General features: G+C 33.5%; 1 protein-coding gene across 3 annotated transcripts in view; it reads left to right on the forward strand.

Moving 5' to 3' along the window:
- The window catches only part of Brd8 (Bromodomain containing 8), a 108,167-nt gene that overhangs the window by 59,794 nt on the left and 27,460 nt on the right, over nucleotides 1–20,913 (forward strand). The window contains exons 10-12 of one of the 3 annotated variants that reach the window (XM_081734319.1): nucleotides 6,293–6,523; nucleotides 14,284–14,427; nucleotides 19,079–19,180. In XM_081734319.1, coding sequence (XP_081590445.1) covers nucleotides 6,293–6,523; nucleotides 14,284–14,427; nucleotides 19,079–19,180 — 477 coding nt within the window. The remainder of the gene's footprint in view (nucleotides 1–6,292; nucleotides 6,524–14,283; nucleotides 14,428–19,078; nucleotides 19,181–20,913) is intronic. The other 2 variants (XM_081734320.1, XM_081734321.1) reach the window with 2 other exon arrangements.

The following is a 20,913-nucleotide window of genomic DNA, read 5'->3' on the forward strand; positions in this document are numbered from 1 at the left end:
ATAATCATCTAAATGAATTTGAATGTGAAAATAATTGTTATTGATGAAATCACGTCGCTGTTTGGTGAAAACGCAATAGAAATAAAACTGATGTTCAATGGGTTAATTCAAAACAATAGAATAACAAATAATGAAAAAAAAAGTCTTGAAATATTTATCATTCCAATAAAATTTATACGTTTATATGGTATATAAAGAATATATAGATGTTTTCTTAAAACTTATTTTACCGTTAAATCGTGAAGTTTAGTTCTTGAAATATCATAACTAGTTAAAGCGTGAAATAACTTTAATTGAAAACAACTTGAAGAGGTTATTAATTGAAATGGTAAAAAACTAACTAATTTAAAGCATCTGATTATTCAGTTGACCAAACTATTTCAACGGACAACCTGTGTCTTTGTCGCTGGTAGACTAAAAACTTAAAAGAAGTGGCAGAGCACGTAACATAATGGAGTTGCTTCCAAGTCATCAATAGTGAAAACTACATGCAGATGAATTATTTTTATTTTATTATTTTTACTCTACCACCCTTGAAGACGGAGCGTGTTCGTTTTTAAACAATTTGGTCAATTAAATAATAGGATAAATTATTTAATAAAATAATAAGGTGCATGTTATTATTATTATTATTAACAATAATATTAGAAGTCGTATTCACCTGGAGCATCCGAGGTAAAACCAATCCTAAACATTTTCAGCGATAAATTATTGTTTTCGTCAGCACCATCATAATGCTGTTTTGCACTTTATCTAGTTATGCTATAAAACCTTTTAATTTTTGTGCTTTAACTTGCATACTTATATAAAAAAATTCAGTTATTTATAAAGATCAAACGCATGGATTCTTTTAAAAAATACATCAGTAGGCAGTGTAATATCAAATGTAGTATATGGTTGAAAATTACGTTCAAGAGGTGAGAAAATTAAAAAAGAAAACTGTATAAAAAGTTACGGGATGAAAGGAAGGAAATAAGGAAATAAACAAAACATTTTAACAAATGTTTAGTGCAATTTCAACAGGCTCGTCAGGCTTGATGCTAGGATATGTTGGCAAATTGAGGTTTGTGCATGTTATATTAAAAGTAGGATTGACTTGAAAATTAAATTAAATTACCTAGATGTAAAAATTTTTATTGTTGCTGTTGGACGCTGTGATTGTGTTTCATGATTTCACTTCTTTAACTGTGTAATTTAATATGATTTAATCTCAAGCCTTGTTTAAATTATCCTTATCAGTGTTCTATGAACCAGAGCTGTAATCGGCAAGACATCTTTCTTCCTGCCTACTGAGCGGCTTAGGTTCTATTTCAGGTAGTGGTAAGGGAATTATTCTGTCATTCAATCTTCATCCGTATATGGCTCGGGGGTTTATCCAACCCTTGTCAAATAAGTGGCTAAAGAAGCCTGGAATATAGGCTATCAAAGAGTAATACTGATCACACCATCTCTTCTCCATGAAAAAGTCACGGAAACGTTATACCGCCCGTACGCGGCATTTGTCTCTAAATCGTGTTTAATGAAGGATACCATTTATTTTGAAACGCCCTTGAAACTTTAAACTTATATATATATATATATATATATATATATATATATATATATATATATATATATATATATATATATATATATATATATATATATATATATATATATATATAATTATACGAAGCGAATGTTAAAAGAGGGAAATCGCTTGACATACTCTGCAGTACCACCAGATTAACAGTGTTGCCAACTGAACATAAAGTTTTACTTTTTTTAATGGCACTACGTCAATTGATTACAAATTTCCAATCTACATGTTTAACGAAGACACACAATACTACATATATTATTCAATGTTACAATGTTACAAACTAAGGGTGCCACAGTATCGTAAATACCCATAATTCGGAGGCCCCTACAACAGATAATAATGCAAGTGATACGGATGGGGCAATGCACTTCCGAAGTACCGTAGTGTTGAATGGTATGCTCATGATACGATTTGTTTCGAATAAATAGAAATAAAGTTACAAGGGATTGGAAATTTGTCGTCTTTTAAAAGGCTTTATTTCGAAAAGAAGCTGTTTAGATAAATATCACATCCAATTGCATGGATGATTTTCAGTCGACACAAAGATCATAATCTCGTTTACAGCAATATGATTTCTCAAACGTTTCCAAGATACAAAAACCATGGTTAGAAATTGGTATACGGCTTACAATGACATATTTTTGGGACAGTTTAGAAATAATTGTTGCTCTGGTTTGCTTCTCTAACATTATAACAACAATTCTTGGTGCTTGTAATTACAAGTTTTCACAATTACATAATTTTAAAACAGGTTTAAACTTCTTCTCCGGAACAGTTTGAGATACCAAATAGCAGTATTGAAAACTATCCATTTAATTGCGTCATAGGGAGTGCAGTGGGTCAGTGATAGAGCGCTTACGTCTGGTGCGTGGGATCTTTAATTCGATCCCCGGCCAAGTAAGTATATAGTAGATATCATCCTGTCCGTGGCTTTCTGTTTCCTCCTACTTTCTCATTCCAGCAATTCTTCCATCATCATTCACTTCACTTCATCATCGTCTCCCTTAGCGCAAAAAACATAATCGTGGAACGTTAAACTGAAAGATATCTGCTTGGATATCATGTTTATCTAAGCAGGTTTTTTTTTCTTTTTTTAAATAAAACCTTTTGAAATAAGTCAAAGTTTCAATTCCTAGTAACTTTTTTTTTTTTTTTTTTTAAACAGTATTCAACACTAAGGTACTTCGGATTTGCATTGCTCCAACCTTTTCACTAGTGGCCTTAATTCGTTCGTAACACTTACCGTCAAATGGGGTGAATAGAAACACATTTTTGGCTATATGAGAATATAAGTCTGGTAATGTTAAAGATTTCGCGTATCAGATTATTCCAAAAGAAAGGTCTTAATATGCTAATGAATTTCAGTAAACGTCATATTAATTTATCAACTACACTTTTCTTCACCTTGATTTTTCTTAATGTTTCTAATCACCTCTACCCATGGGGTGAATAGAAACAATTACTTTATTTTCATTGTTGTTTCTTTTATACTATTGGAAAGGTAAAAAAGAAACAGCGTATTTGTTGAAACGAACTATTTATTTGATACCTGCAAGATATTAGTTCAATAAGACCAGTATTACATAAGTTACAAACTTATAAAACAATACAATGCACAATATAGGTATAAACGATCATATAGTTTTGATGATATTTGAATAAGATTTAAACCACTGAAATCATCAGGGAAACTTATCATGGGTTGAGTTGATTTTGAGGTTTACGTCCCGTTCAGCAGCGAGACTATATGAGACGTGGACCTACTGATTAACGTAGAATCAGAACTACATGAGCTCCCACCGGGAATCGAACCCGAGTCTCCCACGCCAAAGGCGCGTACGCTAACCGCTTAGCCACGAAGGGGCCCGAAAGTTATCATATACTTAAAGCGTGCTGACGAACTCCTAATAAAACCCAACAGTTTCGTTCTGAAAATTTCATTGTTTATGTGCTCTCTTATAAAACACTCCCACATATGCATCATGTTCCCATTTTCGCACTTGGGTGCTGAATAGTCTCATCGAGTTTTAGCTTCTCATTTTACCACAGCAAAATCACCAGCTTTAGAAAACCATCATCTAGTTCGTGATCGTCTGGAATGTTGTCTTCTGGAGTGTTGTCTTTCTAATCTTCCGACAATACAAAGGTAGGTTGAGTTTCGTTGTGATTTGATGAAAATGTATCATTTTCAGAAAACAAACCACAACTCTTACCAGAAACATCTATTCGTACTCTCTTCTTCCCTTATTTAATTTTTTCATCTTCTCTCATGCTCCTGAGAAGATCCATAAGGGAACGGTTTACAGTCTGAGATGACTTTTGCTGTTCTGTTTCTTCTCGTTCATTGTCTTTTTTTTGGCAACATCCTCAATATTTGGTCTCGACAAAGGGGAAAAATTCCACACTTTTCAAATCCAGCCCTGATATTTTCCTCCTTCAGTTTCACACTTTTTTTTTTCAGAAGACTTGGAAATTTGTTCTTAGAGATGGTTGATACATTCCTATCAGGTCCTTTTTTCTGCTCCTCAATAATTTTCCACTCCTTGGGGAATTTCAAGAATTTCACAAGAAGTGTTTCTATTCACCCCACTAATTAAAAATCATAACAATATCCCAGTAAAGTTAAATTTTGATTAAAAATAATTTACAAAAGGAAAACTTTTACTATGAACGTCAGTAAATGAAACAACAAACTACAAAATAGGCATATGTTCAAATGCAACAAATATGAAAATGTCATAGTTACCAAGAAAGTTTAAGGAGCGCTAAAATACCGTGTAAGATTTCAGTAACACATTAATGCTACTGCCGTCTACCTCAGTGTTCCCAACTCAGTAAAACATTTTGTCTCTGCCCTGGACACTTTAGCCGTATAAGACTATGTTAAGAAATTTCAGTTTTCTTGATTAATTTATCGTCCAGATAAATCCAAAACTAATCTGGGAGTTTTGTTTCTATTCACCCCCATGTTTCTATTCACCCCATTTGACGGTAATAGGTGTTGTATAACTTTCGTTTAATATATAGTTTTTTAATAATGTAACGTAATGCTATTTGAAATATATATATATATATATATATATTTCAAATAGCATTACGTTACATTATTATGTATATATATGAAATTTATATAGGGTTTACAACGTTGTTAATGTGGTTGTATTGCATAGTATGTCAAATAATGCTCCCTAGTCGATATTTACATCATATAAAATCTTAGCGCTTTTTATTTATTAGCTTAAAAGTTACAAGTGCGTTTCAAGGTAAATGGTCCAATCTGTGTAATCAAAATTCAAAATCTAGATGTTTTCTGATTATTTTATATTAAAAAAAAAATAAAGAGCCGGAAATGGGAATTTCGACCTTTCTGGTAATTTGAATGTATCTTTTTATTTTGCCTTTATAAGATATATAGCAAAATTTACACACCATCACAGTCACACGTGTTTTTGTTCATTCTTGATTGAATGCCATTTCTAACAAAATCAATTTTACTTAGTTGTATAAAGCGAAAAATCTATGTTTTCGTGTTGGTGAGTTTTGGAGAAAAATGCAGACCCTTTTATCATCATCATCATGCTATGGAGATTCACTTTTTGATGGTAGCCAAAACAAGTACTTTTTTGTCATTTATGTAGTGTGTTGATCTTATAATCGTTGGGAATATATATTATAATCATTGCAAATATAATTATATGAATTCTGTAACTCCCAAATATAATCACATCACTTCTTTCAAAAATATAATTTGAAATTGATGTTGATGCTAATACAAATTGTTGTTACAAGAATTATTTTGTTTTAAAAAACATGCAATCAGGGTTATAAATAATATGAAATAACGCTAATGTGACGGTTCATATATATATATATAGATATGACTAAAACGTATAAAACTTTTGATTAAAAAGCACTCACGAAATTTCAGTGACACTGAAACCCCTATTTTTGGTCTCTTAAAACCTCTCCAAAATAACACTCAATTTTCAAATCCAGGTTTTTATAGAAATTAGAAATAGAAAGAAATACATTTAAATTTTATGTTCGAAAAAGAAAGTAATTTAAATAAGATCAGGAGGAAATCATAGAAAAGACAAATTTCAATAAATACTCATTTTCTGAAAATATTTATTTTAAAATTAAAAACAATATACAAATGAACGAAAATACGTATTTACGCAGATAAATTTAGTATTGTAATTTTCTTAATATTGAAAATTTTTGGCAACAGTCCATACGCGCAAAGAAACAAATGAAATCATAGTAACAAAGCATAACCACGGCGTCCATTAACAAAATTTATGTTTAAATTTAGGTAATTACTTTGCAGCCATGCTGTTTTCAATTTAACCTAAAAGTCCTAACCCATCCTAACATAAGGCTTCACAGTTGTTGAATTGAAATTTGCGGGTTAAAATTTCTACTGGACAATTATTAAAGTGAGTTTCGTTTATTTCAAAATATGCCTATTGTGTTGTACAAGTTACAGTTAAAAATAGTTACTCTTTATTCTAGTAACATATAATTAAGAGAGGTTTACATATTTTTAATTTTAATTCACTTTCTGATGCCACTGTTTGTTTGTTTTTCCATATATTTGTGTATATATGCATCTGTGTACGTGTGTATTTGTGTGTGTGTGTGACTGGATGTGTGAACTACGTGTTCTCTTCCTGAACTGCTATATCTGCAGCAAGTTGTTGTATGCAGGTGCACCCACGCTGTCCATGTTGCTTGAGCTTCCACCTAGTGTGCCAGGAAAGCCGCTCCCTGAAATCCCGGCCATCATGAAAGCTGCTCCACCACCCTCTCTTCCCTCTCTGGCAGAGAAGAGGCCATCAGATAGTACAACCCCCGACAAGAAACAACTACCACCTCCTGTTGTGAACATTAAAGAGGAGGCGGATAGTGTCATTGATTCCATTCTAAATGCGAAGACAGGTTAGCTTTTTATCAGCCCTTGCATGTAGCATGATTTTGTTTAGTTGTAGTGTTGATTTTTTTTTAGTAGATGAGAGGAAATTTCGAACTTCAAACAAAGAAAGAGTTCAAATCTGGCAACATATATTCCGTTAAATATATATAGCTGAAGGCGTACTGAAATATTAAAAAAAATATATATATATTGTAGAGTATTTTTATCAAACTTAGTGGCCATAAGCTAGCGATTAACGTTCTTATTTCGTTATTGAGAAGTTTCGGTGCAATTTCGCAGTTGACCAACTAGCAAATGATATATTTAAATATGCACGCCCTTGATTTGCAAATAGTTTACATTTATCATATAGGTTGTACCTGCAATTTTGTTAATAGTTGACAGTATGAAGTACCTATTCCATCTTTCTTGTTTTAACCAACTGATTTATATAAAAATATTTTTTCTGTTTTCTTCGAAATTAGCTGAAATTTTAGTGATGTGATTTTACTGTTTTTATCTTCAAGTTTAATTAAGTGTCTCTTGCTTTTACAAAATGAAGTCGCATTATGCGTAAAATAATTATTACTTAAGGTAAATTTTGCTAATTAGACATTAAATTTATATGTAACAAAATTTAATTTTCACGAAAAAGGGGGCATCTAAAGAGATTTGAAGAAGAACTCAGTTAAAATCAAACCATTAAAATTCCACTGATTTCAAAGAAAAATAATCTCCCATATAATTTAATGTGCTAAATAGAAAGATGGGTCAAGTTTCAGCACTATTTAATAAATTAAAAATCAACGTTGTTAATGGTTTAATAAATAATAATTTTAACGTGACAGGCGTAAATCACGTTAACCAGAAAGTTTTATGAGGGCAAATTCAGTTACTACCCTAAGGAGTACCTTGATATTGGACATACTTCATAAAGTTGTATCCATTGTGAATGGAAAAATTAGTTATGTAATACTGTCGCATATCTCACTAGCCTTGCTTGTTTAGTGGCTAGTGGACACGCCTTTAAAGTGCGGGGTCCCTTGTTCGATTCCTTGTAGGAGAGTCGTTAAATTTTGAACACATTACGGTGGGTTGGATTCCACCTTAAACTGTAATAGCCTTTGATGTTGAAAATAAAAGTACGCTAAACTCCTACCAACCAACCAACCAGCCAGTGTGTTCTTGCACTGTAAGTTCCTATCATAGAGTTTACTATAGGTGATTGTACACTAAACTGAAGAAAAAATGTGCGTAAGTCTTCGTTACTGATCAACCTCTATCTAAAGAAGCTCAATATTCTGAAAAATATGTAGAAGCTTATCTAGTTCGAATTGTATGCTTAACTGTATATCAACATCACATAGAACCTCGGGTACTGAGAAGTTCGAATGTTAAATTCCAATCAAACATACCCAAGAATGATATGTGAGGATACATGATTCTAACTACTACTTTCATAAAATGAAATATGGAGACTGCTTAGCATTTTTTTAAACTAAATGATATGACTAACCTTGCAGTGCATTGTATTATTCCAGCGAAAGTATTTTCGAAAGTCTTTCATCCTCAGTCGCTTCAAGTACAGAAAGTTATTAATACACAAAACTGTAAATAATATCACAATAACTAATTAACCGGAACACAACTTGTACTTTATACACTATCAGTGCATCACATTACAGAATATAACCCTTGTAGATTTACGTATATTGACCAACACATTATAATTTAACTTTATTTACGAAGTCAATTCAGGATCTATAAATATGTGAGTTCAGTGTATTAATCGTTTTTCGTATTTAAAGTGACTGAGGATGAGGCTTTCTAAAATATTTTTGCTGAGATAAATACATTAGTACTGTAAGGTTAGTTATATTATTTACTCTTTCACACTTCTGACAATGTATAAAGTTGTTTATGATATGTTGATACATAGCTTTTTCAGTGCGTCTTTCATTTGGTAACGATATAAATGTATGCATGTTATACATTTTTTATCTGCACGCTTATATCTTACTGATAAAAGTTTAATTTAATTTGCAAATTGAGTATTTGTGTTTATTCTTGTGATACGTATTCGTTTGAGTTCTGTTTTTTGTTCATATAATTTTATATGGTTTTAAAATAATTGTATGTTATTGATATGAAGAATGTTTGGTGTTGTTTGCATGTGTATTGTTTTGTGCACTGAACTGTGTGTTCACACACATTCACCGATGTGGCTATAAAACTGGTACATTTATTATGTTTGTGATGTTTGGTAACTGATACCCTGACATGAATAGTCCTGGTTTGCAGTATGTATTATGGCATAAAAAATATTATACACAATCTTCCGTAAAGTACCAACAAACTTTCGGATCGTACATCAAATTTCAGTTAAACAATCAGTCTGCATTAGTGTAACCTTTCTTTTATAAACAATCAGTCTCCATTAGCCGTAGCGTAGGCTCCTAACTTCCTTTTACCTGGCGCTTCTTTGTTAACCTTGCCAACTCCGTGTCTTCCTTGTGCCTCTCCGTGCAATATTCTCCAAAGTATCGCTGGTTTTTGTGATGTTCGTCAGTTTTGCTTTCATTTTTTACAAAATGTGTTTGCTACGATTATGCAGCATAATATACGAGTTCTTTCAAAATACTGTTTGTCTAAATAATCGATGATTCTGACAAGAACTTCATTTTTTAAAACGTGAATCGTCGTGGCTAACGCGTGCGGTCCCAGGTTCAATCGCCGACATAAATGGTTGTCTCGGATAAAACCTGAGCAATGGCGCGGACTCCCATTTTAAACAAGGGGCACGGTAGCTCAGTGATAGAGCCCTTACCTCTGGTGCTTGGGGTCCTTGGTTCAATCACCGGCCAAGTAAGTTTGTAGAGGACAACATCGTGCTCGTGGGTTTTCTCAGGGTACTCCAGTTTCCTCGCACTTTCTCATTCCATTATCATTCACTTGCTTTAACCATCGTCTCCCTCAGCCTCCCTCAACAGATATAACGTGGGACGTTAAATTCAAAGAGTTCATTTTATTTTTTTCCATTATAAACAGTTAATCCCGTCGTCCCATATAATTTCAGTGTTGAAAATGAGTGTTAAAGTATGTTGTAGCATCAGTAAGCGCGCCAAGCCTCAGTTTTAGTTTCCGATGCGGACATGCGATTTTCGTTCCATTTTATTTGTGGCATAAGATGATATAAGACAGTACAATAGAATTATGCATTCAGAAAGCAATATACTGCATGTTACAGAATTTATTATTATAAATTAATGACATTAATATTACTAATAGTGTTGATTTCCTAAGCCATCTATACTTTAAGCCCAATGATTTATACGGAGAAATTATTTTTCTTTTTGAAATGAATTGGCTTTTTTATTTTATGTGACTTTATTGATTCCTTCTTCAAGTCAATTTAGAATGTCCCTTACTTTATCAAAATGAACTTGCATATACAGTAAATTCATTAGCATGAACAAAATTTCGGTCCCGGAAGTGATGGACATGATCTTATAGAAAGTTTTACCGGCTAACACGAATTTCGGTTAGCACGAAGTACGAACTGCTTTTTAGATATTTGTGTCATTAGATTTTTTTTCATATAACACGAACTTTCAAAATTTTTCATGTGTTTTTCGTGTTGTTTCTCTTATGGAGCTACGTTCTAAGATGTTACCTGTCAGGGAGGGAAACGGAACGGAACGGAATGGAAAATGAATTCCGTTCCATTACATTCCGTTCCGTTTAATTGAAAATTTCACATAATAAATTATATCGTACTCTTGAAAACATAGTCAATACGAGTAATATTGTTTAACAATCATGATCATCGCGTCAACAATAAGCTTCAATCAACAAATGCAATTCTGTGCTCAGATGTGCTTTTTCATACTTTAAAAAGTTAGCTAGTACTAGTAGCGTGAAGTTGCAAGCAATAAGAGAGAAATCATGGTCAAGAGGAAGCAGATAGGCATAAATCTGCAAACAAGTCCTAGAGGAAGTAGACCGTGGTGTATTGAAGAAAGTACAATTACCAAAAAGTACGGAAGTACCAAATCTACTTAAAGGTCGTGAAAAAATGCTTAATGCTGCTGCATCGGGTGCCTGTGATTTCGCAGTACTAAGTACGAAGATATCGAAATTTTACTTCTAGAATAGTTCAATCATATGTGCGCTTCTATATAAACTTTTAAATGGACCTATAATTTGTTCAAAAGCAAAAGAGATTGCAAAAAATTTAAACATCAGTTGTTTCACTGATTGGCTATACCGGTTCCAAAAGATAGGCTCAATTTCATCATTAGTGATTTGTGGTAAAGCAAATAAAGGTGATGAAGAAGGAACAAACAACTTAGTTGCATGAATTAGACCAAGTGAGAGAAAAGTATGCCTCGGGTGATGTCTACAATATGCACGAAATTGGACTTTCTTAGAATTTTTTCCCAAGTAGGCCCTCAGAATAAAAGGTGACAAGTGCCATGGTGGAGCATGCAGTAAACAGCGTTTCACTGTTGTCCTTGTATGTAATGCAAACGGCAGTGATAAACACCGTCTTAGGTGATCGGTAAGTTCGAGAAACCATGTTGTTTTAAGAACATAAAAATATTGATACTCTCACCATAAGAAAGCTTGGATTGATAGCTCATCGTTTAGTAAGAGGCTTCTTCGTTTTAATAGTCGAATAGTGGCTCAAAATAGGTATGTCCGTATGACGTAGGACAGGTGTACAGCCCATAACTTACATGATCAGAACTTAGCCACTGTAAAGGTTTACTTTTTGCCCCAAATGCAACAAGTCGTCTTCAGCCTTTGGATCAAAGCATTACTGCTCTTACGAAGAGGTCTTATCGCGAGCGACTTGTAAGAGTTGCAGTTCACACTGCTGAAAAGGAGACGAAAACGCCAACTTGGAGTGTGCTTGATGCAGTAAAAGCTATCGCTGCATTTTGAGAATCCGTGTCTTCACTTGACATACAGAACTGTTTTAGCAGGGAGACAAAAAGACGTGTTAGAAGGTGACAATGATCCATTTCACGTAACGAATGTAATATTCTACAAGATGTTGCAAACACTGGAGTTAGTTTTGAGGATTTGTTAGTGTAGATGACGTCCACCCACTCACCAGGAAGTGTTACGCACCTTAGACACTTTAGAACGTTTTGCTACAACATTTGAATTGACCACTAGTTTGTCATGAATGCAGTTGGTCATGAAGTTACCAGGCATTTCAGTTCCCGTTTGCGACAGTGCAATGTACAGGAATTTTTAACCAGAAAATTATTTGCGAGTACATTTTTCAAGGTAGAGTAATTAATGTAGTACTTCAGTATTTTCTATGATGACATACGTAACATACTGTAGTACGTATGTACCTATATAGTTAAGTGGCTAATGTGTAGATAAAATTGTATTCCAAAAATAAAATTCTCCAGTTAACAGGAATTTTTTTAACACGAACTTTTGATTTTTCGGTCCCTTGAAATTGGTGTTTACTTTTTCGAGTTGTAGGAGACATTTAAGTAGATTTATAGAAGAAACCAGTTACAACCAGTTAAAACATACCAACAAAATTGCAGTTCATTGGAAAGAAAAAGGCAAATAATTTCTCATATAAATTAGTGGGCTAAGGAACAAAGATGGCGCTTTTTTTTTTTTTTTTTTTTTTTTCTTCATCATCATCAACTAGCTTTTGCAAGTTCTCAGATTAGAGTTCCAAAAATTAATATTATCCGCTTGACAGACATTTTGTGAGAGTTCTCGTACATCTAATAAAGGAGATAATTGTGATACTACTTGTACAAAATGTAGTGACTTAAAAAAAATAAAATAAAATAATAATAATAATAATAATAATAATAATAATAATAATAATAATAATAATAATAATAAGTGCACTGGAGCCAAGTAATATTCCGTTAGTGTAACCAGAATCTTTGATGGACTTAAGATCAGGGAGTATATTATGTAGTGCATGATTATACAACATGTCTCGAAAAGTAACTGTACAGCTATCAAGCATTACTACAACAGAGCGTTTCATATGGCAGTTCTTTATCGAGTACTGACGGTCTACCACGTGGCTCATAATGCTTTGCCGATCCAATATTCAGAAACTTCTCGATTAACTCTTCTACACTATCTCGATTAGGATCCGATATACCTGGAAATCTAACGGAAAACTAATCTGTGTGTGTTCACCTTGCTCACGAAAGACATACGTAACGAGAAATTGTCGCTGTTCTAAAGTTTGTGTTTATCAAGACATACCACTCTGATCCCTCACAGAAAGACACGGCCTCATTCGTTCAAAGGCGATGAACACACAATCAACTTCAAAGAACTAGACACACCTTCTCTTTTCAAGATCACCTGCTTAACTGGCTCGCGGAAGCAAACTGCACACAACGCAGAAGTATCAACCTTTGCAGAAAACATTACTCGCAGCGCACGAAACAAAATCACTCAACATATAATCATGTTTATACAGGATGTTAATGAACTATACGACAAACTGTAAGAGGTGATTCCTCACATCAAAATAAGAGAAAAAGTTCATATGGACCTATGGCGAAAAGTGCATAGTTTCAGAGCTAGGGCTGTCCAAAATCGCGAAAAAGCCAAATTTCAACAGGTTCTATTTCGAATTCCAGAAACCGTGGATGGTGCTCCTTATCAGCGTAAAGGAAGCCACACATACCCAATCCAAAAGTGCATATTTCGTCAATTTTCAATAGGTGAACATGGTATTTCTTACAGGGTGTAATTCTCAGATATGCTCTCAATAGAATCTTTAGATATACCCTGACTTCAAGAAGAGTCCAAAGTAGGCAGGAGGTAAACCTTGATAACAATGGACATCCATTGCTTCGGAGGGAAGTCGGAAGTGTTAGGAACCGGCAGCTCCATGTTTTTCTGTGTTCGGAATAACGTGTGATGCGATTTATTTCGTCACGGCATATTTCACGTTTTCTTCATTTATAAACGTGAAAGAAAACATTGTAGCATGCGTTTTCCCGAGCACGAGAGACCGTGCTGCTGACGATCCTTAACACTTCCGATATCGCGCCAAAAGATTCCGTGTTTACTGATATCAAGGCTTATTGTTTGTCTACTTTGGACCAATCATAAAGTCAGAGCATATCTCAAAATTCAGTTGATGGCATGTCTGGGAATTTTACCCTGCGTGGAATACACTGTACACCTATTGAACATTAATGAAATATGCATTTTTGGATTGCGTATGCGTGACTTCCTTTACGCTGATAAGGACCACCATCCACAGTTTCTCGGATTCGAAATAGGGCCTCTTGGAATTGGCTTTTTCACGATTTTGGACAGCCCTAGCTCTGAAACTGTGAACTTTTGCCCACAGCTTCATATGAACTTTTTATCTTATTTTGATGTAAGGAATCACCAGTTACAGTTTGTCAGTATAGTTCATTAACACCCTGTATATGTGTATGGTTACTTTTGGAACTCTTTATAACTCGAAACAGTTTCATTTGATCAGGTGCAAAGAAGTAAACATGAATGTGTTTTGTGTACCATTATGTTGTTTTTATTATTATATTTATCCCCTTCAGTATCACTTATCCAGAAACTTATTCACAGTATATTTAATATTCTTAGTTTTGTAAGTTTTGTAGTATAAATTTCCCCCCATAAGTGTAGTTTGTAGCTAACAATTTTATGTGTCAGCCTTGTTTGACCATTAATTTGTTTTTGTATCCCCAAATGGGTGAAATTGTTTTTTGTATGACAATGTGAAAATTCCCACTATGTATTATAGCGATATCGTCAGGAGCTGTGGTAACCTCTGTAAATATAGCCCATCCGCAACATGAAGAGATCAAAGTGGAGAGAGAAACGGACTCTGATGAACATGTTGAAGTTGTCGAAGTTGATAAAATTGAAACGCCAGCTAAGAAAGATGGTATGTATTTGTACTGTTTTGATATACATCTAGTTTCCTTGTTACATGGTGGAGGATTCATTTACATTCCTAATGGTTCGGCAGTTGTGGTGCGTATGCTTTTAAAATTATTTTGGCTGCTTTATATTTGAATCAGTGCTTTCTCAGGGTGTGCACAAAAGGAATGTTCAGTGTACCAGCTAAGGGCAAGCATGTTTAGAGATCCAGAAGAAGGTATTAAAATTGTTTATAAATCAACAGTTGTAAAATTAAACTATATTCACTAGAAAACAGTTTATAATAAGCCACTAGTATATCATATCGAGGATTAGGGGATTAACGATCTCTAAAGGAGCTAGAGCTTCCTTGTGGCTATGTGGGTAGTATACGTCTCCGGCGCGGGAGATCGGGAATCAGTTTCTAATAGGAAGCTCATATGGTTTGGATCTTACGTTTAGCTGTACTAGGTCCACGTCTTATATAGCCTTGGTGCTGAAAAAGACGTTAAACGCCAAATCAGCCAACCAATATAAAGGGTCAAACTCATAAACTATAAACATACTGAGAATCACCATAGCAAGAGATTTTCAAGTTGAAGCTATCCTGGAGTGGAAAACAAGTTGTGAACTTTCCCCCCTTAGATGACGCATATAATAATAATAATAATAATAATAATAATAATAATAATAATAATAATAATAATAATAATAATAATAATAATAAATCGTAGTTGAAGATTTCTAAAATATATTACGATCCCAAAAGAAAATAGACACTGGTCTTACTCATACTGAATATAGATTGACGTTACACTCATTTTGTATTGCAATCACCTCTTGATGCAAAGTTTATGCATTTGTCTTCGGTAATTTCAAGTATTCAATTTGAAATAGTACACAACCTCACCTGCTTGAAAAACTACTTACATGAAAGAAAATATGACCACGTTTCTCATACAAGTAAAAGAATGGATTCCCCTCGAGCAATTTATTGGAGCGATATTAACTATACACTTTATTGTATTTCTACTGTAGGAGAGCTCCTCCGTGGCTAAGCGGTTAGCGTACGCGCCTTTGGCGTGGGAGACCCGGGTTCGATTCCCGGCGGGAGCTCATGTGGTTCGGATTCCACGTTAATCAGTAGGTCCACGTCTCATATAGCCTCGCTGCTGAACGGGACGTAAAACTCAAAATCAATCAATCAATCAATCTACTGTAGGAATACCAGGGTTAAAATAACATTAATATTTTTATATTTGTGTAGTGGGTACAAATATAACATCTCGATTCACTAAAATTTTACATTCTCTAGGGTCGGAAAACTGGAATTATTAATGTTTTGCACTAAATCAATGTTGATAGTTGCATTCGCGCCTTGTCTATATCTGTCAGTGGAGCTGCGCTTTGTTTGTCGTCTTCCTCTTTCTATTCTCGTTGCAGTGCCATTGGGCAAGAGATTACTTCCATATAAGGATTCAAATTCTCCTTTAGACACTTACAATTAAATTTGTGGTGATAAACTAGAAGGGTGGAGACAAGAGGTCTGCTCCAAACAAGATGAAACTGCCTGCAACAATTGTCTACTTGAATTAGTTGTTATGCAAAACAATATAGTAAAGAAAAATGTTCACTTTCGTACAAACTATATTTTTGTCCTGCTACTAAAAATGAGTGTGATAAGGTTCAGCCATCAGCCAGCCAAGACTAGTGCCCATACTGCTTACTATAAGCACGTATCTGAAGTTATTATAAATAAACGGAGTAACGCAAGTCGTAATTGGTAGCAGTTTTTATTACTATGTGTTATCATACTAGTAGCTTTCAACGTAAGTGTCCTTTAATAATAATAATAAAAAAAATAATTAGAAATAAATATTTCGTAGCGTTTCTTTGTGGAATTAGAAGAAAGCTGCTCTATATAGGGGAAAGCGGAGATCACAGTAACTCAGAGATGGACCTCTGATGCGCTGGGTTCGATTCCCGGTGGGAGCTTATGTGGCTCGGATTCCACGTTAATCAGTAAGTCTTGTCTCATATAGGCCTCGCTGTGGAAACGGACGTTAAACTTCAAATCAACTTAACCTCTGATGCGAGGGGTCCCTGGTTCAAACCCAGTCCATATGAGTTGTGGTGGACAACATCGTGTCCGTATATTTTCTCGAAGTTCTCCCGGTTTTTTTTTTCTATAATTTCATTCCACCAACTCTTTCATAATCATTCTTTATTAATCATCTGTCTCCTTTACGTACAGGGCGTAATCGTGGGACGTAAACATATAAATTATTTTCATTTTTTTTTTTATAAGGGAAGGCGCGATTATTGAGAAAGTGGGATTTTGAGAGATGGCATGTTCAACAAGTCAAGGCAATTTCAACAAGTCAAAATTTACTGTTAGGAAGATACAATATTCAAATGTTTTTTTTAGTTATTGGCTGTCTAATTTCGTGACTAACATTTGGTAGTTTTGACAAAATTTCATCATTGTCTATAAAAATCCTATTGAGATTATATTAAGCAAAAACCGGAATAGTATCTTGAATGTAAAAATTAGGATTATTTTCTTCATTTCTGTAATTTGGTAGAGTATGTGGTTGTCTTGTGCAATGGCTCTTTCGTATCATTACTAAATTTACGTATTTAAAAAAAAACAGTGATTAGTCAATGTATAGATGTAGCAACCAACTGTAATCTCATGATTTCTTATACTAACTTCTCATCTGAAATTAAGAATGTTCCTAATATATTCGTCACACGCACTCTAGCAATGAATCTTAATAACATTTTAAAACATAATTTAACTTTTCTATTCAGTTCAAATCATCTGTCAGAATGTTTCTTCAACTGTGTGTGTCCGTATTATGAACCAATTGAACATGAAGAACATTTTATTATAATTATATTAGATTCTATTACGTACCAGAATTATCTGTTTGACGAATTTTATTAATAAGTGATAATTAACAGTTTATTAATACAATTATAGAACTATAATATTAATATATTTGGATATTTAAGAACGTATATGTTAGAGTTTGTTGTTTACAGAAATCGTAAGCTTTTAAAAAATAAATAAATAACCTTGTATAGACGATATGCGTGAAAATTAGATAAAGAAATTGTAAGGTTGTGTTACGTTTTAAATTTTAAAGAATTTTGAAGAATGTATTAAAGTAGGTAGGGGAGCTAAATTGTATATATATTTCTACTTGCTTTTGTTTTATTTTACAATAATTTTTATCGCATACTACTTTACCCAATTAATGTATGATTTTGAGAAAGTATGTCTTCGTTAATTATAGAATATCATTTTAGTTAAGTATTACGTTTAAGCTTGTCTGTTTTTGCCATGCTTGCAATAATAATTGCTGCATATACAAGTATACGTAGGGAAAGTATTGATAAGTCACGATAAAGACTAATGTATATCCTGTGTCTGCCTGCGTATTTATTTTATTTTATTTTATTTTATATGAGCATGATTGAAACATGAAGAGAGAAAAAGAAGGTCTAAAAATTTTTATAGACTTTTAGTGAGTGAGAAAATAATTATTTTTGTTGTTTATTATACTTATAAAGTACTCCTGTGTAGCCGTTTAGTTCGCATCTCATGCGTAATTCAACTCTGGTATTGGCCCAGAATCATGAAGTAATTAAAGAGTAACGTGAGTTAAGAAGTAGTGAACTTCAGTTTAGAAAGCCAGAAGTAATGGTGGTAGAAGCAGATATGCAAATTACATATTACTTAGTTAAAAGTTGTTTAGTTGGTCTAGCTCTTCGTGCCCCGAAAGTATTATTTTTTTTGTAATAAATTTCTTAATGAATTACGGATCTCCTGAAGATAAAATGATTGGCTATTCACTTTTATTGTGTGTGGTTCCGAATTCAACTTGCAGATTAAAATTATGAATTTATGTGTTGACGTTCTCTTAAGTTGAACAAATTCATTGAGATAAATAAATAAATAAACAAGCACTAATTTTAAATAAAGCAACGACGCTTCTTTAGAAATGAAGGTAGCTCAGTAGTATATAGCTCACCTCTGATGGGAGGGGTCCCAGGCCATATGAGCTTGTGGTGGACAACATCGTGTTCATGGGCTTTCTGAGGTTTCTCCCATTTCCTCCCACATTTTTATTTCACGAATTATTTCACAATCACTGACTCACTATTTATTCGTCTCCTTTAACTACAAGACTTTAAAATAATTTCGTTTCCAAGACGTTCATTTTTATCGACAATCGAGAAATTTCTTAAAATCTTTTAAAATTCATTTAGTACATTTACAAGATTTGTAAAACTCGAGTATTAACAGTTTTTTATATGTGAAAGTTATTAATATTTGAACTCTATATCAAATTAATACAATTAATATCAAATTGGTAAATTGACGTATTTTTATGTCAGTTCAATACATCTAAGTGTTCAAACAATTGTAATTGTGAAAATGTCTCTCTATTATAGAATACTTAATAATAGTATATTTGTTGTTGGTGAAGCATATGTCAGACTTCTTACTTAAAATAATAAAATATTAAAATGAGATTAATGTTCAAAATAGAACATCCTTCTTTTTCTCTCTCTCTCACACACTATGCTAATAAAAAGCTTACTTGCTTGTTGCCAAAATTTTTGCGATGTGGTGCTTGCACAATTAAATGTTGCCCTTCCTCCAGTGGTAAAAGATCTGAGTGAGATGATAGAATTCACAGACAATGAAATTGGAGTTCCTGCAAAAGAAGAAACGATCCCTATCCAGGCCGAGGAAGTGTGTACAGGTAACTTTGTCTTCTGTTATTTATTTATTTACTTATGTCTGTGGTGAAACGAAACTCTGAGGGAGAGAATCGGTAAGCTTTCTTCTAGTATTATTGGTTAACTAGTTTCTTCCTTTTGATTTTTCGTAAAGCCCTGTGTTCTTTCATTCGTGTTCTTATATGTGTATATAAATTGTAATATGCCCAGTCATGTAACTCCTGTCAGCCACGTCTTACTTATTAATAAAAGCAGACTACACTTTACCTGATGTGATATGTCAAAATACAAAGACATCATTTTACGGCTAAAGATTACCAAAAATTTACAAATCTACTTTTAAAAAATCTCATAGGACACCTTTTGGTCAGTCTTTTCCCGAGATTGGCCGCTTACCAATTCTCCTACTCTTGTTCGGCTGCTTTGAGTCGTGGGGTATTTCTTCACAACTACCCACTCTGTTCAGCTACTTTGGGCCTTGAAATGCTGCTTACATCCACCTGCTCTGATCGCCTGCGTTGGGCCGTGGAGCGTCCTCACAAAAATCCCACCTAAACCCACACAAATTTAAAATGACGACTCAGCAGCGTCTCCGGACACTCTTTTTGGTAACTTTTATTAAACCTAAAAACTTTATCATAAATGTATCATAGTGTTTTATAATAAAAGGTGGTTGTTAAAAAACACAAAGATTCTTACAATCTTTCCTCTAGCATCCCGGTACCACAGAACATTACAATATATAATGACAATCAGATGTGACGCTTTATTCTTCATGTGCTTTCTCTTTGGGTTGGTGACTACTTTTATCACACTTAACCAAATTACATTTTCTGTTGTTTATATTTTTCATAAATGTGTATGTTTGTTTTCACTTCTAGTTCACACATGTGTATGAATATTCTTAAATTTTATTTAATCTGAAATCTTACATCGAACTATTAACTCATAAACAATGTGATTTATGGTCTGTGACACGTTCTGTCCATGTGTTTTTGTTTTATGATTTTTCGTTTAATTTTCCAGAACTGATCTGGATGTACTGTACCTGAGAATTTTGGTTTTCATTATGTATAATAATAATAATAATTATTATTATTATTATTATTATTTTGTTTATTAATTTTACTTGTAACTACCAAACTTCTTTAAAAAATCGAACAATTTGTCTTATTATCAAATAAATAAATATATACTTAACATTTTCTCCGTTTAACCATATATACCGAAATGATTATATTTCAGGTAGTCTAAAAAGTATTGAGCCTCTTGCATACAAGGTGGCATTTGTGCTCTAGATCTCAGAGTATATGAGTAGCAGCAGGTTAGACCTAATGTCATTTGACAACTGGCAGTTAAAGCTAGTAGATGTGTTAAGAGGTGTCGAAATTCTTGCAATGAGACGTAGTTATTTCACCGCAAAGATGATTGAACTTTTCGAAAACTTGAAGTGCATTTTACTATTATATTTCAATAACTGTGCAAATATCACACAGGCCCGTGAAGAAATTTGTGCTGTTTGTGGGCAAGATACGTTATCAAATCTAGCTTCCATTGCTTTCATTCTGGAAATTTCGATGCCCAAAATGTTCCTCGCATTGGACAACCTATCACAGCAAAAGTGGATGATATTTTGGTAGAAATCGAGCAAGAGCGGTATGTAAGCAATCATAAAATAGCGAATGACGTAGCCATTTATCACCAAACAATATTAAACTATTTGGTGAGAAATGGCTACAAAAGAAGCTCGACGTAT

Source organism: Thermobia domestica, chromosome 12 (genome assembly GCF_964235325.1).
Source record: "Thermobia domestica chromosome 12, izTheDome1.hap1.1, whole genome shotgun sequence".
NCBI lineage: Eukaryota > Metazoa > Arthropoda > Insecta > Zygentoma > Lepismatidae > Thermobia > Thermobia domestica.